At 36.8% G+C, this 19118-nt stretch overlaps 1 protein-coding gene across 4 annotated transcripts in view; it reads left to right on the forward strand.

Annotated features, from left to right (window-relative positions):
• The first annotated feature begins 5968 nt into the window (after positions 1-5968).
• The window catches only part of LOC131431865 (uncharacterized), a 339850-nt gene continuing 326700 nt past the window's right edge, over positions 5969-19118 (forward strand). For 2 of the 4 annotated variants that reach the window (XM_058597779.1, XM_058597780.1), the window contains exon 1: positions 6036-6163. In XM_058597779.1, coding sequence (XP_058453762.1) covers positions 6128-6163 — 36 coding nt within the window. In that variant the 5' untranslated portion in view covers positions 6036-6127. Of the gene's footprint in view, positions 6164-19118 lie in introns of all 4 variants that reach the window. The other 2 variants (XM_058597781.1, XM_058597783.1) reach the window with 2 other exon arrangements.

Raw genomic sequence — 19118 nt, forward strand, 5'->3', positions numbered from 1 at the left:
AAAATCGATCATTTCTTCTTGTGCGTTGGATGAAAGCAGACGTCGGGGCGAGAAGACGCATTCAAACAGCGGCATCGGAGACCGCACCTTCTGCGTGGTTGAAAAAACCTCAAACGCTCAGGTCGTAGTTCTTATTTGCCTTCCGGTTGTCAAGTCGAGAAGACGCATTAAACCAGTTTCGCATCGCATCATTTGGCACTGCGAGCAGATGTGTCGGTTTGTACGCAAAGCTAGTTTCAATTCAAGCAAGAACGATTGCATCAGCTGCTAGTGGTTTGCATTGGAGAGAAAGACATAAAAAAACGAAAAGTTGACAACATTATATAAAATCAGCCGTTCTAATGGCTCTAAATGTTATCTAAAGAACTATTAAGATTACCTCTTTGCAAATCGAAGGTAGAAATCATCAGTGTAGTGAAAATCTAAAATAATTTGATTTGCTTCGTGCACTTTTCGCTGTGCGAAAATCGTTGGAGAAAAATGTTCCGAACTGTGCTAAATATCGTAGAGAATTCCACAATTTGGTCCTTCTAAGAGGCACAAATGAATCCTGTACAGCTTCTTGATAGTTCCTTTCAATGAAATATGCAAATCCGAAATGAGATAATCGATGTCAAAAATCGTTGAAAATTTTAGTAGTGAAAAGTGGGAAAGTTTCGCAATTCACACAATCGATCAACTATCAATTCGAATTCGAAAGTGTAAAGAAATCGTGTCAGTTTTATTCGTATTCACGAAATCCAGTTATGTCTCTGACATTACACACCCGTACTTTTTTATAATTGTTTACAAATTCATGAGATTATGTTAGTGTTTACCCAAATAAACTTTCTAATTTTTATTCTAGCTTGCAAACAATTTTTTAACATGAACCTCTGGTGATATTTATGAAACTGTAAGCAATATGAGAAAGACATCATTACACCGCTAGGTGGATTGAACCAGGTGGTTATTGTATTGATTACAACAAGAAATCCATAATTATCCATAATTGGTTTAATTTCATATTAACAGCCATACATGAAACCTTATGTTAATGCTTACTTCTACTCAAACATACCGTATCCGTTATACTGATTCCGAGCCCTAATCGTTAAGCAGTGTGTGTACACGTAGAATAATTTCGATTGTTTAAAACAACAAAACGATCAATAATACCAAAAATAGTTGTTTTAAATAGAAAAATAATTTAAAAAAACCATCCCAGAGCTTATTGATTTTTATAATAAGGAGTGTATCGAAAATAAGCTATCCGCATACATTTGTGTTGTACGCATGTATTTGTGATGGTTTTTTATGCTCAGATCACAGCATGCTGGGCGTTTGGCTGTCAGCTTTCGTTTGTTTACTTGTTTGTGCGGTTGGAATTCTGCGTTTTCAAAATGTCGCGTATTGAAAAGGAAGTGAAAATTAGGGTTCTGGACACATGGCTAAGTGAGAAGGGTATTATTATGCGAAAATTGGCGAAGCGGTTTTTAACTCATCATACCTGTGTTAAAGCCATCATTAGTAAGTTTGGAGAACACTATTCTTTGGATGAGCTACCAGGAAGAGGCAGAAAACCCGGTTTTTCCAACCCGAAGCTGGACCAGAGAGTGGTATCTCTAATCATGAAGAACAAATCAATGTCAATACGTGATTTGGCCAAAACAGCAGGAACGGGTGTCGAAATAATCCAGCGTATCAAGAGGCGAAATCATCCGAAGACCTACAAGAAGCAGAAAATTTCGAAACAAAGTGTAGAACAGAAGAAACGAGCAGCAGCAAGGGCCCGGAATTATTTTTTTGTTTCCATTATAGAGGTTTTAACATTGTGGTCATTCACCTCTTCGGACCAGAAAAGTTTCTGACCCTATGTGTGGGGTTGGGAATCGAACCCAGGTGGACAGCGTGAAAGGCATCGACTTATCCATCATGCTATACCCGTTCCCCGGCTCGAAAATTCTATTCGCGTCTTTTGTAGTGTCCAGATGCATGCGTTTTGATGGACGATGAGACTTAAAAAAGGAGGGCTCAAAAACCCTTCTAGGTCCACAATACATTACTGTCGTCGTTGGGTAGGATGTGAGCGATGTGGACAGGTGGATTCAAGTGGAGAAATTCGGCCGAAAGGTACTGGTATGGCAAGCAATATGTTCCTGTGGTTTGAAGTTAACCATTGATTACACTACCGGAACTATAAATGCAGAAATCTATCGATCTGAGTGTCTCCAGAAGAGAGGGCTGCCTTTATATAAAAAGCATAGTACACCTCTACTGTTTTGGCCGGATTTAGCGTCGGCTCACTATGCCAAAACCACTCTCAATCGGCTTGCGAAAAAGGGTATACATTTCGTTGATAAAAATATCAGTCCACCAAATTACCTTAAGCTTCGACCCATCGAAGCGTTACTGGGCAATCGTGAAGAGGCCTAGGTCTGCAAGAAGACTGGTAAGGCAGCTGGGCACATGCAGGAGCTCAAAAAAAAGGCGGGTGGGTAATGTCAGAGACATAACTGGATGTCGTGAATACGAAAACAACTGACATGTTCCTTAACACTTCCGAATATCAATTGTATGAATTATGCACGCATTCCCCTTTTTCACATTTTTCGCAAAAACAAAGAAAGCTTCACTTGATCTCGATTACTGTGAATTTCACACAGCGAAAAGTGCACAAATCTAAGCAAACTGTTCTTGATATGTAGTAAACTGAGGATATTTCCCTACGATTTGCAAAAAACAAATCCTAATAGTTCTTTAGAAAACTTTTAGAGCCATTAGAACGGCTGATATTGTGCAATGCTCTCCATCGTTGTTTTTTTTTCAATGCTAATGACTGGCAGCTGTGACGTAATCGCTCTTGTCGAAAGCGTGCAGACAACACAAAACACATCTGCTCGCAGTGGCGATACAATCCAAACTGATTCAAGTTTTGTTGAGAGGCTTGTTTCTACCTGATTTCGTTTGTAGCTTTTTCACTAATGGGCGGTCCTAACGGCTATAAAAATAGCCGCATACAGAATTTTAATGTCGATTATTTCATTTCGGATTTGCATATTTTATTGAAAGAAACTATCAATATGCTGAAGGGACTCGTTTCTAGCATTCACAAGGACCAAATTGAGGAACTCACTGCGATATTCACCACTTTTCGGAACATATTTCCCGGACGATTTGTTGTACAGCAGCAGATATTTTGTTCTCTTCCTTAGAACGCGTTCTGATTCTTATCACTCTCTCAGAGGGTAAATTTTGAAAAGGCACCCCATAGTAAAGTAAGTCGTATTCACGACAAAAATGGGTTGTATAGAGGTACAGTAAAGTAAATTCCGCATAATTCTTTAGGAGTATTATTATGGTTTTAAGAAGAACCGAATAGAAGTCTGGAATAGAGAACTGGACCCTGAGTTCAAGACCTAAATTTAGATCCAATAACAGACTCAGAATCCAGTTTCAGTCGCTGCTGGTTCTCGCCTTGATGGCCAGCAAGCGAATGAGAGATGCGACCTGAGCGTTTGAGGTTTTTATTAACCACGCAGAAGGTGCCTTCTCTCTCGCTGCTGGTTAACTCCCTGCTGCTGCTGGCTGGTCCTCTCGCCTTGATGGCAAGCAAGCGAATGAGAAATGCGACCTGAGCGTTTGAGGTTTTTATTAACCACGCAGAAGGTGCATTCTCTCTCGCTGCTGGTTAACTCCCGCTGCTGCTGCTGCTGGCTGGTCCTCGCGCTTCGATGGCCAGCAAGCGAATGAGAGATGCGACCTGAGCGTTTGAGGTTTTTATTAACCACGCAGAAGGTGCATTCTCTCTCGCTGCTGGTTAACTCCCGCTGCTGCTGCTGGCTGGTCCTCGCGCCTCGATGGCCAGCAAGCGAATGAGAGATGCGACCTGAGCGTTTGAGGTTTTTATTAACCACGCAGAAGGTGCATTCTCTCTCGCTGCTGGTTAACTCCCGCTGCTGCTGCTGGCTGGTCCTCGCGCCTCGATGGCCAGCAAGCGAATGAGAGATGCGACCTGAGCGTTTGAGGTTTTTATTAACCACGCAGAAGGTGCCTTCTCTCTCGCTGCTGGTTAACTCCCGCTGCTGCTGCTGGCTGGTCCTCGCGCTTCGATGGCCAGCAAGCGAATGAGAGATGCGACCTGAGCGTTTGAGGTTTTTATTAACCACGCAGAAGGTGCATTCTCTGTCGCTGCTGGTTGATGATTCCACTCCCACGACGTCTGCTTCCATCGAACGCACGAAAAGAAATGATCGATTTTCGACCACGGTTCCCCTTTTATACGCATTCAGTTGAAGATATGTGCCTGACTATCTCAAAATCGTCGTCCTTGCGCGAAAAACCCAAGCGAAAGTAAAAAGTTTTCCGCGTTGTTTTCAAATTTTAAGAAAACTTAATTTTTGAGTTGTTTGTGGTTATCGCACACTGTTCAAAATATTATCCTGAATTCCTGATCATATTTTTGATGAAATGGTGAAAGAATTATGTTGCTACCATTAATACAAGTCGAGATATTCGCGATTAAGTTCTGCCCATTCTTCCATATGGCTAATTTTGAAAAGGCGCCCCATAGTAAAGTAAGTCGTATTCACGACAAAATTTGAGCTCAAGCATCCAAAAATTGCGATGCAACGCTTGTCCGGAATATGATGAAGAGCGTTCGATTAAAAGTTCGAAAATTCGTGAAGTACTAACTTAAATTTCAAACGGTTTCATTATGCTCAAGTTCAACCTCGTACAATCAAGGATCCATTTTTAGTTTGAATAAAATATCGTATTTTATCATAATTCGAAAGAAAAATTCGTGGATAGCTTTTTTTCGATACACTCCTTAGTGCTTTCTGCTTGTACCACTTAATTTCAACCGGTATTCGTAGGTTCCCCAAAGAGGGGTTAATTGGAGTAGATTGGGTTTATAGTTGAGGAGAACTGGGGTGTAATATATTATTGATTTGTAATTATTTCATTTTAATTATATGTAAAAACTCTTGGATAAGGATGAACAATATTTCACCAACTCTCATGACTTTTTGAAGGAATTATAAATACGTTTTGTCAAAGCTTGGCGAGTTGTTATCAATAATTTATAGTCATAGAATTCTTAAAATACAAAACGGCGGCTTTCGGATGGATAATATTTTTTCAAATGCCTATATAATTTACATTTTTGAGTTTTTTTTTCTAAGTAAGCTATAGAAATTAACGCCAAATTAATAATTATTTTGAATTCAGAAATCCTTGACGACCACCAACGATTTGTTGTGCATTTTTAAATTTAAAATGAATTTATGAATGAATTTGTACATTGCATTTTATAAATCATCGTAATCGGTCTTGTCCCCTAAACAACCCTGTAATTTTTTGCTCTCGTTTGTTCCGCCTTATATTTGCACCGTTACAATTCTAAAAGTGAAGCATTGAAAATTTGCAAAATTCACACAATTAATCAACTTGTGGGATTATCGATATTCGGAAGTGTGGGAAAAGCATGTCAGTTTTCGTCGTATTCTTGCCATCCAGTTCTCTAACACAACCAACCCGTCGTTGTTCATCGTAATGCACCCACATACATACACACAGACTCCTGTAGTCACATAAATTGCGCTCTAGACAAACTACTTCTAATTGTATATGACACTGTCAAGTTCTAGTCACTAAAGCAAGTTTTCACAGTTATTGCTTAGTTTTTATACATGAGAACAGTAATACATTCGTTTTTTTGTTGTAGGTTTTCTGCCAAACAATTTTTTTGTTATGATTATTTTTTCCTGCCTTCACTCAGCATTGAAATCTTTTGTATTTTGTTAATTTCCTACTTGTCAAACGTTGTATCAATTTGCATCTCGTTCTTTTTTATGTGGATAAATGTCGTGAGTTTTCAAAAAATCTTTATCGTAATATGTAGTAGTGTTTATTTATAAACAATTTGCACTCAATTTGCTTAAGCATGGACAAATTATTCTTAAACAATGAAAGCAGTTGAATGGACAAATGCAATGTAACCTTACTTGACCGAACAACATGGCGAACACAATAAGAAAAAGAGAAGAGGCTTATATGTACAGTTGGTTGACATTTCAATCCAGTTGGATACAGATCTCCGTTTGGTGTGTACGTTATTGACTTGTGCCCGTTTCTATTTTCTTATATGCCAATAAGAAACTATTTCTTGAGCAACCTACAGGTAGTTGATCAGTTGAACGTAATTTCAATAAAAATTTAATATTATAACAAATTCTAAATCAATTATGACTGATATTCTCATGAATTTTACTGACAGTGAATTGGTTACCTTAAACAAGACATGCAGATGTGTTTGGAATTTATACTTATTTTTACATGTGTATATATTGAGACTGTGCTTTAGAGATGACGGAATTAATAAATCAGCAACATATATATATATATATATATATATATATATATATATATATATATATATATATATATATATATATATATATATATATATATATATATATATATATATATATATATATATATACATATATATATATATATATATATATATATATATATATATATATATATATATATATATATATATATATATATATATATCTATATATATATATATATATATATATATATATATATATATATATATATATATATATATATATATATATATATATATATATATATATATATATATATATATATATATATATATATATATATATATATATATATATATATATATATATATATATATTCAAGCAGTTCAATGCTACAAGATATACCTACGTAATCGAATGTTTGAAGGAAAAATAAAACTGGTGAATTCAGAAGAGCAAGTTTAGACACCCCCTCATTTTGTTGTAACAATGACTAGTCCAGTTTTATTTTTTATCATTTTATTAATTTTGAACTCATTCCGTATGACGGAATATTATTTTATTCCAGAGAATTGAAAAGGCTTACTATTAAACACTTTGTGAATAGTTTTATAGGAGTAAACTTAAACGCCAAAATATTTATTTATTTAAAACCAGATGTTACACTGTATTGGTTTAAGTGTTTAAGTTTAAGTGTGTATGTAAGTATGTGACAAATAATGTCATTTAATTTTCTCAGAGATGGCTGAACCGATTTTCGCAAACTTAGAAATGAAAGGTCTTATGGCCTCATACAATTCTCTCGAATATCATTTGGATCCAACTTTCGGTTCCGAAATTACAAGTAAATATGTGAAAACTTATTAAAAATGCGCACTTCATATCTCGGAAATTTCTAAACCGATTTTCACAATTTAAAAAACAAATAAATGGCTTGAAAATTCTTTAAAAGGTGTCCGAAAAGATAATCCACATCCGATTTCTGGTTTTGGTATTACAGTGCGATTAGTGATAATTTTAAATTTCATGAGTATTTTTCACAAGCGATGACGAAACGAGGTGAACATTTTCATTAAACTTACTGCTAAATTCATCTAGTTTGTCAGATCTTGTTAGTCAATATATCAATTTTCTTTGGGTCTACTAGTCAATAGTTTCTGCTCCCGAAAGCACCGACATTAGTCAAGAAAGTCTATCAAAAAGGAACTCACTTTGATTTCTCAACAACGGTTAAGCCGATTTTCACAAATCATGATTCAAATAAAAGCTCTCACTGTCTATAAATATACTGTGCAATTTCATCCAGATCCTACTTCCGGTTCCGGAATTATAGGGCTATGAGTGTCAAAATATTCATAACTTCATTCAAACTGACGATGAAAACATGGTACGCGTCGGTACGTGCGGCTTTGCTTCGTTCGCAGGGTGCTTTGTTCAATTTCGTATAGCGTGCAGGCCATATTTGAATCTATATTTATCAGATTAACAATATGTTAATTTGTTTATCAGACATGTGTTACAGAAATAACAAGACAGTAATCGTAATGAAATGTAATACAATGTCACTTCCAGTGGAAAAGTTTAAAGTGCATGTAAAAAACAGTCGTAAAAGGTACATAAGTAATCTTCAGTAACATTAAGTCTTAATCTTTGTGCTCCTCTCGAAATGAAATCCTGCGAAAGGGCTTACGTTGAAAGCAAGCGGTCTCTCATAAATTTCACCCCCAATAGCACCACAAATGGCGAAAATATCGGCTCTTTCATTGCCTGGAATGGAGCAACGAGCCGGGACCCAAACTATTGTGATTTGATAATTATTATTCAATATGTCGTTCAGAAACTGTTTTATTTTGCTCAAGAAACACGGTTCATTTTTGCCAGCAGCGTTTAAGCGAATGGCTTCAATTGCACTCAGACAATCTGTGAAGAGAAAAAAAATGGTTTGGAGATAATGTGACGATTACGTTCAAACTATAATGAACTACTGCTAACTCTGCTATATAAACAGGTTTTTGAAGCCTAAATGAAGCCAAAACATTATTGTTGAATATACCAAACCCAGTAGCCTCTCCAATTCGTGATCCCTCCGTGTAAAATATTTTCTCAGAGTCAATATGCCTTAACTTACTTGTAAATATTTTTGGGATTTCCATCGAGCGTAGGAGATTGGGAATTCCACACACATCGCACTGAATGGATGTGTCGAAAAATAAAGTTTAGTCAGGGACATTTAGGAGGCTGACATGGATAGGAATGTATCTTGAAGGGTAAATTTCCTGTGACATATGGTTAAAATATACTGTCACGAATCTTGTTTGAGATTGCAGCTCGACTAGTCTTTCGAAGTTATTAATAATCGGGGGATTTAGTACCTCACATCTTATTAGCAGTCGTGAGGAAAGCTAAAAAAAACGATCCTTTAATGGAAGAACTCCCACCAGAACTTCAAAACTCATTGTCGAATGCATGCAGCCTAAGGCGATTCGCAAGCAACGATACTGAATTTGCTCAAGTTTAATAATATGAAAGTTTGCAGCGGAATGAAAACAAACACATCCATATTCCATCACTGTGTGTCCTCCCCACGTGCATTTGGAATCAAACTACACCTCAAGGTATTTGAAAGTCAAAACCTACGCAATAATTCTTTCTAATATGTGAAGCTGAAGCTACGCGGGATCATGCCTTCTTGATAAGATGACCAGCTCTGTTTTCTCCGCAGAGAAGTCGATCCCAGATGAACAGCCCAAACGGACAAGTTATGAAAGGTATCTTGCAATGGTTTTTGCAGATCGATAGATTTAGGTCCAGTAACTGAAACCACGCCATCATCTGCCAATTTTCTTTGTGTGCATGGGATTACTAGACAGGTGTCAATATCATTCACGTAAAAATTATAAAGGAGCGGACTGAGGCATGAGCCTTGCGGGAGACCCATGTAACTAATTCTGAATGTTGCCAAATCGCCATGTGAGAAATACATGCATTTCTCTGACAAAAGGTTGTGCAAATAATTATGTATTACTGCTGGAAGTCCATGTTGATGGAGCTTGTCTGAGAGAACATCAATGGAAACTGCATCAAATGCTCCTTCAATGTCTAAAATACAGATGCCATTTGTTGTTTTTGAGCGAAGGTAATTTGAATGTCAGACGAAACTAATGCAAGGCAATCATTCGTCCCTTTATTTCTACAGAAGCCAAACTGAGTATCTGACAACAAACCGTTCGTCTCGACCTCAGTGTCGAAACGTCGAAGAATAATTTTTTCGAACAATTTTCGGATGCAGGACAACATTGCAGTGGGTCTATATGAGTTGTGATTGGAAGATGGTTTCTCCGGCTTTTGAATGGCGATAACTTTCACTTGCCTACAGTCAGGTGGAACAATATTTTGCTCAAGAAACTTGTTGAACAATTCCAACAAACGTCTTTTTGAGAGGTCGGGCAGATTCTTCACCAAGTTGATTTTAATTCTGTCCAATCCAGGAGCGTTATTGTTACAATACATGAGTGCTATGAAAAATTACATCATTGAAAAGGGGCTATCGATGGAATCGATTTGGAGAAGACTCCCAAATATTGCTCTGCGTAGGAACAGAATCTGGACAAACTTTCCTCGCAAAATCAAATATCCATCGGTTCGAGTATTCCTCACTCTTATTTCCTACGTTACGATTACCCATTCGTCTGGCCGTGTTCCAAAGAATGCTAATTCAGGTTTCTCTTGACAAATCATCGACAAAATGTCTTAAATAGCTACATTTCTTGGCCCAAAATATGCTCTTGTACTTGGTTTCTAAAACTAAGAATGTTTCAAAATTCTGAGAAGTTCCTCCTCCTTGTTTTAAAAATGTTTTGCAAGCAATTTGTTCCGCGTGTTTAGCATCTGAGCATAGTTTGTATGATCAAGGGTTTGAAGGCCTTCTGTTGGTCGATGGACCAAGAAATCGTTTGGTATGGGTTTGTTCTGCGGCCTCCAGAATCGAACAAACGTGGACGTCATATTCTTCAAGTGCGGTGAGCATTGAATTCAAGAAACATGAAATATTATTTTGGTATTTGCAATGACTGAGGGGAAAAATATATTGGGGAAGCCAAATGAATGAAAAACTAACAAAAAAGATGATTTATTGGAAAAAGATACGCTCAGAGACAGGACTCGAACCTGCGTTCTTAAGCATTCCGTGCATACGCGCTACAATTTCGTCACTCTGAATCTTGTTTTAGTCACTCTAAAACGCCAGTCAGACATAGTAGAACGTACATCGAACATGGTTCTAATCCAGGCCGTCACCTGACCGATACCTTACATCCAAACATCTTCTCTGTCCATCAAATACTAGTCTTCTCGCTTTACACCTATTTCTTCGATCAAGCATTGAGTAGGCGAGTGTATTTATAATTGCTTGTCACCTTCTTTAATGGTGCCAGTCGCTGGCTGGAACTTTACTTTGGTTATTGAACCAGTCAATATTTTTTGTTAAATCATATGTAATATTAACTGAATTAGCAATACATTTGGTACTGCTAATTGAGATGATGATTGATATATGATCGCTACCATGTAAATCAGGAAATGCTTTCCAGGTGCAATCTAGTCGAATTGAAGTCGAGCAAAGAGATAAATCTAATGCACTTGGACGTGCAGGAGGTCTTGGAATCCATGTCATGATACCTATATTCAATACTGTCATGTTGAAATTGTCGCAAATTATATATATATATATATATATATATATATATATATATATATATATATATATATATATATATATATATATATATATATATATATATATATATATATATATATATATATATATATATATATATGTATTTATATATGAGATAGGATATATAGGATCATCAGTTATCAATGCGGGAGCAGGGAGGACATCGACCATTTCATTAATCTGTCGTTGTTCAACTTGAGCTTTTGGAAGAATATAATCCGAAGTAATGCAAATGTCCTTTCCTGTAATGTTTATTTGACAAGCAACAACTTCTACACTAGAAGTCGAAGGAATGTTTGATCTATAAAAAGAATAACATTTCTTAATTCCTAAAAGCACTCCGTCATACGGAGAGTTTCTATGGAGAAGTATAATGTTAAAGTCATTAAAATTTAAAGCTATGTTTAATGTAAGCCACGTTTCGCACAAAGCAAATACATCATCAAGTTTTGGCGTGATGCTTCGACAATTCCACTGCAGGACAGTGATTGAATCATTTGCGGCGGATGATAAATTGTCCATCAAATGATACAAAACCTGAGAGAATTGGCCATTGAGATGATAACTGCATCAAAAAAGTTCTCGCTATAGGAAGGAATTCCATAATGATGGTCTTTAGATTCATTCTGAAAATTTCTGAAAACTTCAGTAATCTTGTTGGCGAATGTGAATCGGAGTTTTCTGGATTATTGTCTTTTCTTGTGCCTTTTAGATTTAACTCGGGGATCTTGTTTTAAAGGTGTAATTTAAGGTGTCTGTTTTGGTAATTTGGAGGAAAACTTCGCCCTCTTAACAGAACATTGAGGAGTGACAAACGAAGTACCGTCACTATTTCCATCCGAGTCAGATTCCTATGGCTCTAGAGTTGAAAAGCCGTTTTCTGTTTCGATTGGGGGCGATCAATAATTGTTCTAAGCATTTCTGCATACTTGCGCTTAGAACGTGCTTTTAAAGAAAACTGAATTTTGTCTTTACGCAACTTAAATGCAGCGCATACTGAGAGATCATGAGGACTCTCCCCACAATAAACACATTTTTCATTGTTTTTATTGCAAAGATTATCCTTATGGGGCTCTTGACATTTGATACATTTAAACTTATTACTATAATAAGTAGCTGTATGTCCGAATTTCTTATAGTTCGTGCAATTCATAACATGCGGTACGAAAAGCCGAACAGGAAGACGAATTTCATCGATATCGACATGGCTAGGCAACGCAGATCCGGCAAATGTTACTCGAAACGAATCTGAGGGACGATAAGACTTATTTCCATCGACAATAAATCTTGAGAACAATTGCTTGCACTTGAGTATCTTAACTCCCTCAAGCATGGAGTCCATTATCAAGTAAATCATCGGCGACCGACTCCATTATCAAGTAAATCATCGGCTGTTAGAATTGCTTTAGTGACGACACCGTCAATTTCCACCTTTTTCGATGGAATGTAAACTCGATATTATACAGCAAATAATTTACAGGTTACAACTTCGTTTGCCTGTTTCAAATCGTTAACAACAACTCGAATTTTATCTCTATTAACTTTAGAGATTTCTACAACTTCAGAGAAATGTGATGTCAAATCCTTTGTAATTCGCATCAAATTTTATACCTTTTCTTTGCGTCGAAAATAGATTATCCATGGCCCTGTGGTACCCTCTGGATAATATTTAGCCCTTGTAATTTAAAATCTTACTAGTATTCGGAATCGGATTCAAATGATCTTCCGTGAGATCATTAATTATATTAACTGTTTTTTGTGATTGTACAATATCAAAATGAAAACTTATGTATAGTAAAAATTTCAGTTATAAGAGAAATAAAAAGGCGGGTGGGTAATGTCAGAGACATAACTGGATGTCGTGAATACGAAAAAACTGGCACACTTCCATCACTTTTCCGAATATCAGTTAGTTGATTGATTGTTTGAATTGTGCAAGCTTTCCCCTTTTTCACTAATAGAGTTTGAAGCGATGCACCTAAATTAAAGTACAGATAAGTTACATTAAACAGCTACTATTCTACAACTATATATTCCAAACTTGAAACAATTCCTGGTTAATTTGCTAATATAGAAGGCTAGGCACGACAAATTTGTAGTTTATTTCTATTAAATCTATGAAGTTCGAAGATATCTGATTAAATTATTTCAACTTCCATCTTGATGAATCTTTTGGTAGAAAATATTGAAAGTTTAATTAACTCTTTATGATTATCTGTGGCTCTAAAAAGTGCCTTGAATTGTCACAATCAACAAGATCTGAGATGGTTCTCGTGTGTGTCTTGTTTCGGCAACAGTTGCACAGAAAATGGTAGGAAAACGACAAAATTCAACTAGTTCTTTATGATGATCTTTAACACTGAAAAGTGCTTCGAATTGTCTGAAAAGTGCTTTGATTGGGTGTTCGAGATATATACACATATATAGAGATATATATAGATATATCTATATATATATATATATATATATATATATATATATATATATATATATATATATATATATATATATTATATATATATATATATATATATATAGATATATATATATATATATATATATATGTGTGAAACCCTCTCAGCAGCAGCATCTATATTGAGAGAACCTGGATCGACAAATTAATCCGAAATAGAACGGGACAGTGAGAATTCTAGCAGATCACCATCATCATCATCATCGTCATAGTCATCTCTGTCATCATCATTCATCCGATTACTGGTGTGATAAGGAAAGTTGATGAGAGCGAGACTGATCTTTGCCTGCTTCAACCAAAACATCGCCGAATTGAAAGCTGCCTGATCTTATCGGTCTATCGATCACGACATCGAGAGATTTAACCAGTCTGGAATGATACCTTGCCTCGGTGACACACGAAATGGGTTCGTGGCATGCCCGTCGTGATTTTAACCTGTTATAGTTAAGTTCATATTACCTAGTTAAGAATAAATTAGAAGCATGCATAGTTCGTTTTAAATAAAATGTGTTGTCAGTAATAAAGGTGTGTCAGTATAAAAATATGCGACTACGTTACTGAAGGAACTTTATCCCGGAAACAAAAAGATGTCGGTGTACCAATTTCGGCATAGTGCTACCCATTGCATGTTGGTTGCATGATATTTCGCCATTCTTTGGTGATCTCTCGTTCGATGATGGGATTTTGATATCAACCGATCACCGCTATCGAAGAATAAATAAGGGTAACGTTCACATCCCCACAATGGGCCTTGCTGAACTTTTTGGCTGCCTTTCTACCGGTTTTCGGTGCCCTCGTGCTGACGGTGTCTCGTACGTTCAGAACAGCTGCTTTTACTTAATTGACGCTATTTCTCACATCATATTTCATTTTATACCTGCTACTGGCAGCGGTGTACGGAATACCCCTTTGCCAAAATTTCTTTTCCTGTTCACAGAACGGAAAACAGTGAGACCATGCTGCTCTCGTGTGTCTTGTTTCGAGAACAGTTGCTCAGCAAATGGTTGGAAAAATGAACAAATAAACTTTTATATGGATGCTCTTGTATAGATCCAAGTTCTGATTGGCTGGTGCTGTCATGGGTTAAATTAAACAGGTTTTTCAATATTGCACTATTGAAAAACTTCAATGTTGTTGCAATACACGTTAAGGTTCAAAATTTTCGATTCTATTGGTAGTTAGATTATATAAATCTTTCCACAGATCACTGAGCTATGAGCTTTCAAAATACGAGAGAGACAAACGCGCCTTATGAATTATCCTCTTTGATATTCGTTTATACCAAACAATTCAGAAAAGGTAAATTTTGAACTATTTGAGATTATTTCACACAACTGAAAATTTTATACCAAAATTGTGATCATATTTCCGATGGCATGTCGCAAGAATTATGTTGATTCAATAGGTACAACAGGAGATATTCACGATCAAAAACTTATCACTCTCTCAGAGGGTAAATTTTGAAAAGGCACCCAATAGTGAAGTAAATCGTACTAACGACAAAAAATTGAATTAAATTACATCTACATTGTTGCTGCTGTCTCTGTTCCTCTGTCGCAAAGAACGACGTGAAGCTCATCCAACGATTTCCAATTGGCAGTCTTTTGGTATCGTTTTCTGCTCTCTGAGTTGCTCTGCCGTCGTTGAGATCACATTTGAGCTTGGTGTGCTGCCTGTACTTGGCCCCAGGTACAGGGTCCGCCATGTAACTTTTATTTTAAACATGCAATAAAACTCAAACGGTTCCTCCGGTTTCAAAATTTATTTTTTCATATTAAAGTACAATCCTTCCGGTTAATTGTGGAATATAATTTCATTGAAATGGCTGCCTCGGCTGGCCTTGCAGTACGCCATACGGTCGGTCCAATTTTTAGTACATTTTCGATTGTATGCAACTTTATTTCAGCTATGGCTGCACGAATGTTGTCTTTCAAGGCTTGAATTGTCTCTGGCTTGTCCACATAACAGCCCCCCAAAGATAATAGTCTAACGGCGTCAAATCACAGCTCCGAGGCGGTCAAACGACATTTCTACTGATAATTCGATCTTCGAAAACTGTGTGCAAAAGATCGATCGTAGCGTTGGCTGTGTGGCACGTAGCGCCGTCTTGTTGGAACCAAGTGGTATCCAAGTCTTCCTTGTCAAGTAACGGGAAAAACCAATCGCTAATCATGGCGCGGTAGCGCTCGCCATTGACCGTGACGGCGGCTCCTGCCTCATTTTCGAAGAAAAATGGCCCAATGATGCCGCCAGACCAAAATCCGCACCAAACCGTCACTCACTGAGGATACATCGGCTTCTGCATGATAACGTGCGGGTTTTCCGTCCCCCAGATGCGACAATTTCGCTTATTAACATACCCGACGAGATGAAAATGTACCTCATCCGAGAAGATGATTGTTTGGCACACATTTCGCAACATTACCATGATTTTCAAAGTAATACTGCTTTATTTTCACGCATTCTTCAAGCGTGTAAACAACCATTTTCGTTCAGCGGAAGGATGAACCTAAGTTTCTGTCAAATCAGAAGTGACATTAAGGTTACCAATGTCAAAATAATCGCTCGTTAAAAAAAATGTTAGATGGCGGACCCTGTACAGTGCTATTGCTCTTGGTGGCGATCAAATGTGATGCTTGCAGTACTAGCAGTTTTAACTACCTGTAGCTTAGAGTAGCAGCCTTTAACTCACGATCCAGTATAATCGAAACACAACCTCTTCGCTTGAATGGTTTTTACTGAATGTCGTGTGAACTTGCAAGTGTGGATAATTACTTAAAAAATAGGCTGCTTAGAATGCTATTCCTGAACTTTGTACTATAAAATCACTTATTGCCTTTCTCATATATAAAGTTTATGCAATCACTTGAAAAATTGACTAGTGAAACTTGGCGCAGAGAACTAAGTGTTCTTAATCATTTGACACAGTTCATCGAGCTGAACAATGTATGTGTCTGTGCATGTATGTGTGTGAGTATGTGTCAAATAATGTCACTCATAAAATAAAAAATCTTATAGTCCAACAGGTTGCTATTGAATTTCACAACGTCGTTTTGAGCGACGATGCAAAAAAGGGTAAAATTCTTCTAGATTTGGCTTAAAACTGATTCAATTTGTAGGTTATATAAGTTACTTACTAAACGAACCGACTTTAGCTGTACAGGTTCCAAATTCCCGGTTTCAGAAGTACCGGAAATAGTGGTGAAAATTCTAAAACGAGACTCACTCCATTTTCTCAGTTCTTATTAACTTGACATAACTGTTTACAAATTGAAAAGCTACACCACTAGGTGGATTAAAACAGGTTTTCTTTATTTTAAATTTTATTAATGAAATCAACAAAATTTTCACAGAATATTTTGGTCAAATACAGAACTGAGCTTTTTTATTCTAAATGTATAACTAATGAAATTCAGAATACCTATTCATCTTTTCGCCTTTCCTGTTAATGCTTACCGAAAAGAACCAATTAATATCGATACATCAGTTGTAGAACTATGTAAGTCCGCGTGTCCGAGCGGCGTGCGAGGGAGGAGCTGACAGGAAAACCTTTTTGTTCTATTAATACCATCACTACACTTGTGGGATCTATATATTTTATTTACATATATATAATTATATTATATATATATATATATATATAATTATATATAATATATATATATATATACTATATATTATATATATATATATATATACATATAATATATATATATATATATATAATATATATATATATATAATATATATATATATAACCTTAATGTCACTTCTGATTTGACAGAAACTTAGGTTCATCCTTCCGCTGAACGAAAATGGTTGTTTACACGCTTGAAGAATGCGTGAAAATTAAGCAGTATTACTTTGAAAATCATGGTAATGTTGCGAAATGTGTGCCAAACAATCATCTTCTCGGATGAGGTACATTTTCATCTCGTCGGGTATGTTAATAAGCGAAATTGTCGCATCTGGGGGACGGAAAACCCGCACGTTATCATGCAGAAGCCGATGTATCCTCAGTGAGTGACGGTTTGGGTGCGGATTTTGGTCTGGCGGCATCATTGGGCCATTTTTCTTCTCGAAAATGAGGCAGGAGCCGCCGTCACGGTCAATGGCGAGCGCTACCGCGCCATGATTAGCGATTGGTTTTTTCCCGTTACTTGACAAGGAAGACTTGGATACCACTTGGTTCCAACAAGACGGCGCTACGTGCCACACAGCCAACGCTACGATCGATCTTTTGCACACAGTTTTCGAAGATCGAATTATCAGTCGAAATGTCGTTTGACCGCCTCGGAGCTGTGATTTGACGCCGTTAGACTATTATCTTTGGGGGGGCTGTTATGTGGACAAGCCAGAGACAATTCAAGCCTTGAAAGACAACATTCGTGCAGCCATAGCTGAAATAAAGTTGCATACAATCGAAAATGTACTAAAAATTGGACCGACCCGTATGGCGTACTGCAAGGCCAGCCGAGGCAGCCATTTCAATGAAATTATATTCCACAATTAACCAGAAGGATTGTACTTTAATATGAAAAAAATAAATTTTGAAACCGGAGGAACCGTTTGAGTTTTATTGCATGTTTAAAATAAAAGTTACATGGCGGACCCTGTACCTGGGGCCAAGTACAGGCAGCACACCAAGCTCAAATGTGATCTCAACGACGGCAGAGCAACTCAGAGAGCAGAAAAACGATACCAAAAGACTGCCAATTGGAAATCGTTGGATGAGCTTCACGTCGTTCTTTTGCGACAGAGGAACAGAGACAGCAGCAACAATGTAGATGTAATTTAATTCAATTTTTTGTCGTTAGTACGATTTACTTCACTATTGGGTGCCTTTTCAAAATTTACCCTCTGAGAGAGTGATAAGTTTTTGATCGTGAATATCTCCTGTTGTACCTATTGAATCAACATAATTCTTGCGACATGCCATCGGAAATATGATCACAATTTTGGTATAAAATATTTCAGTTGTGTGAAATAATCTCAAAATAGTTCAAAATTTACCTTTTCTGAATTGTTTGGTATAAACGAATATCAAAGAGGATAATTCATAAGGCGCGTTTGTCTCTCTCGTATTTTGAAAGCTCATAGCTCAGTGATCTGTGGAAAGATTTATATAATCTAACTACCAATAGAATCGAAAATTTTCAACCTTAACGTGTATTGCAACAACATTGAAGTTTTTTCAATAGTGCAATATTGAAAAACCTGTTTAATTTAACCCATGACAGCACCAGCCAATCAGAACTTGGATCTATACAAGAGCATCCATATAAAAGTTTATTTGTTCATTTTTCCAACCATTTGCTGAGCAACTGTTCTCGAAACAAGACACACGAGAGCAGCATGGTCTCACTGTTTTCCGTTCTGTGAACAGGAAAAGAAATTTTGGCAAAGGGGTATTCCGTACACCGCTGCCAGTAGCAGGTATAAAATGAAATATGATGTGAGAAATAGCGTCAATTAAGTAAAAGCAGCTGTTCTGAACGTTACGAGACACCGTCAGCACGAGGGCACCGAAAACCGGTAGAAAGGCAGCCAAAAAGTTCAGCAAGGCCCATTA

This window comes from Malaya genurostris, chromosome 2, assembly GCF_030247185.1.
Source record: "Malaya genurostris strain Urasoe2022 chromosome 2, Malgen_1.1, whole genome shotgun sequence".
Taxonomy (NCBI): Eukaryota; Metazoa; Arthropoda; class Insecta; order Diptera; family Culicidae; genus Malaya; species Malaya genurostris.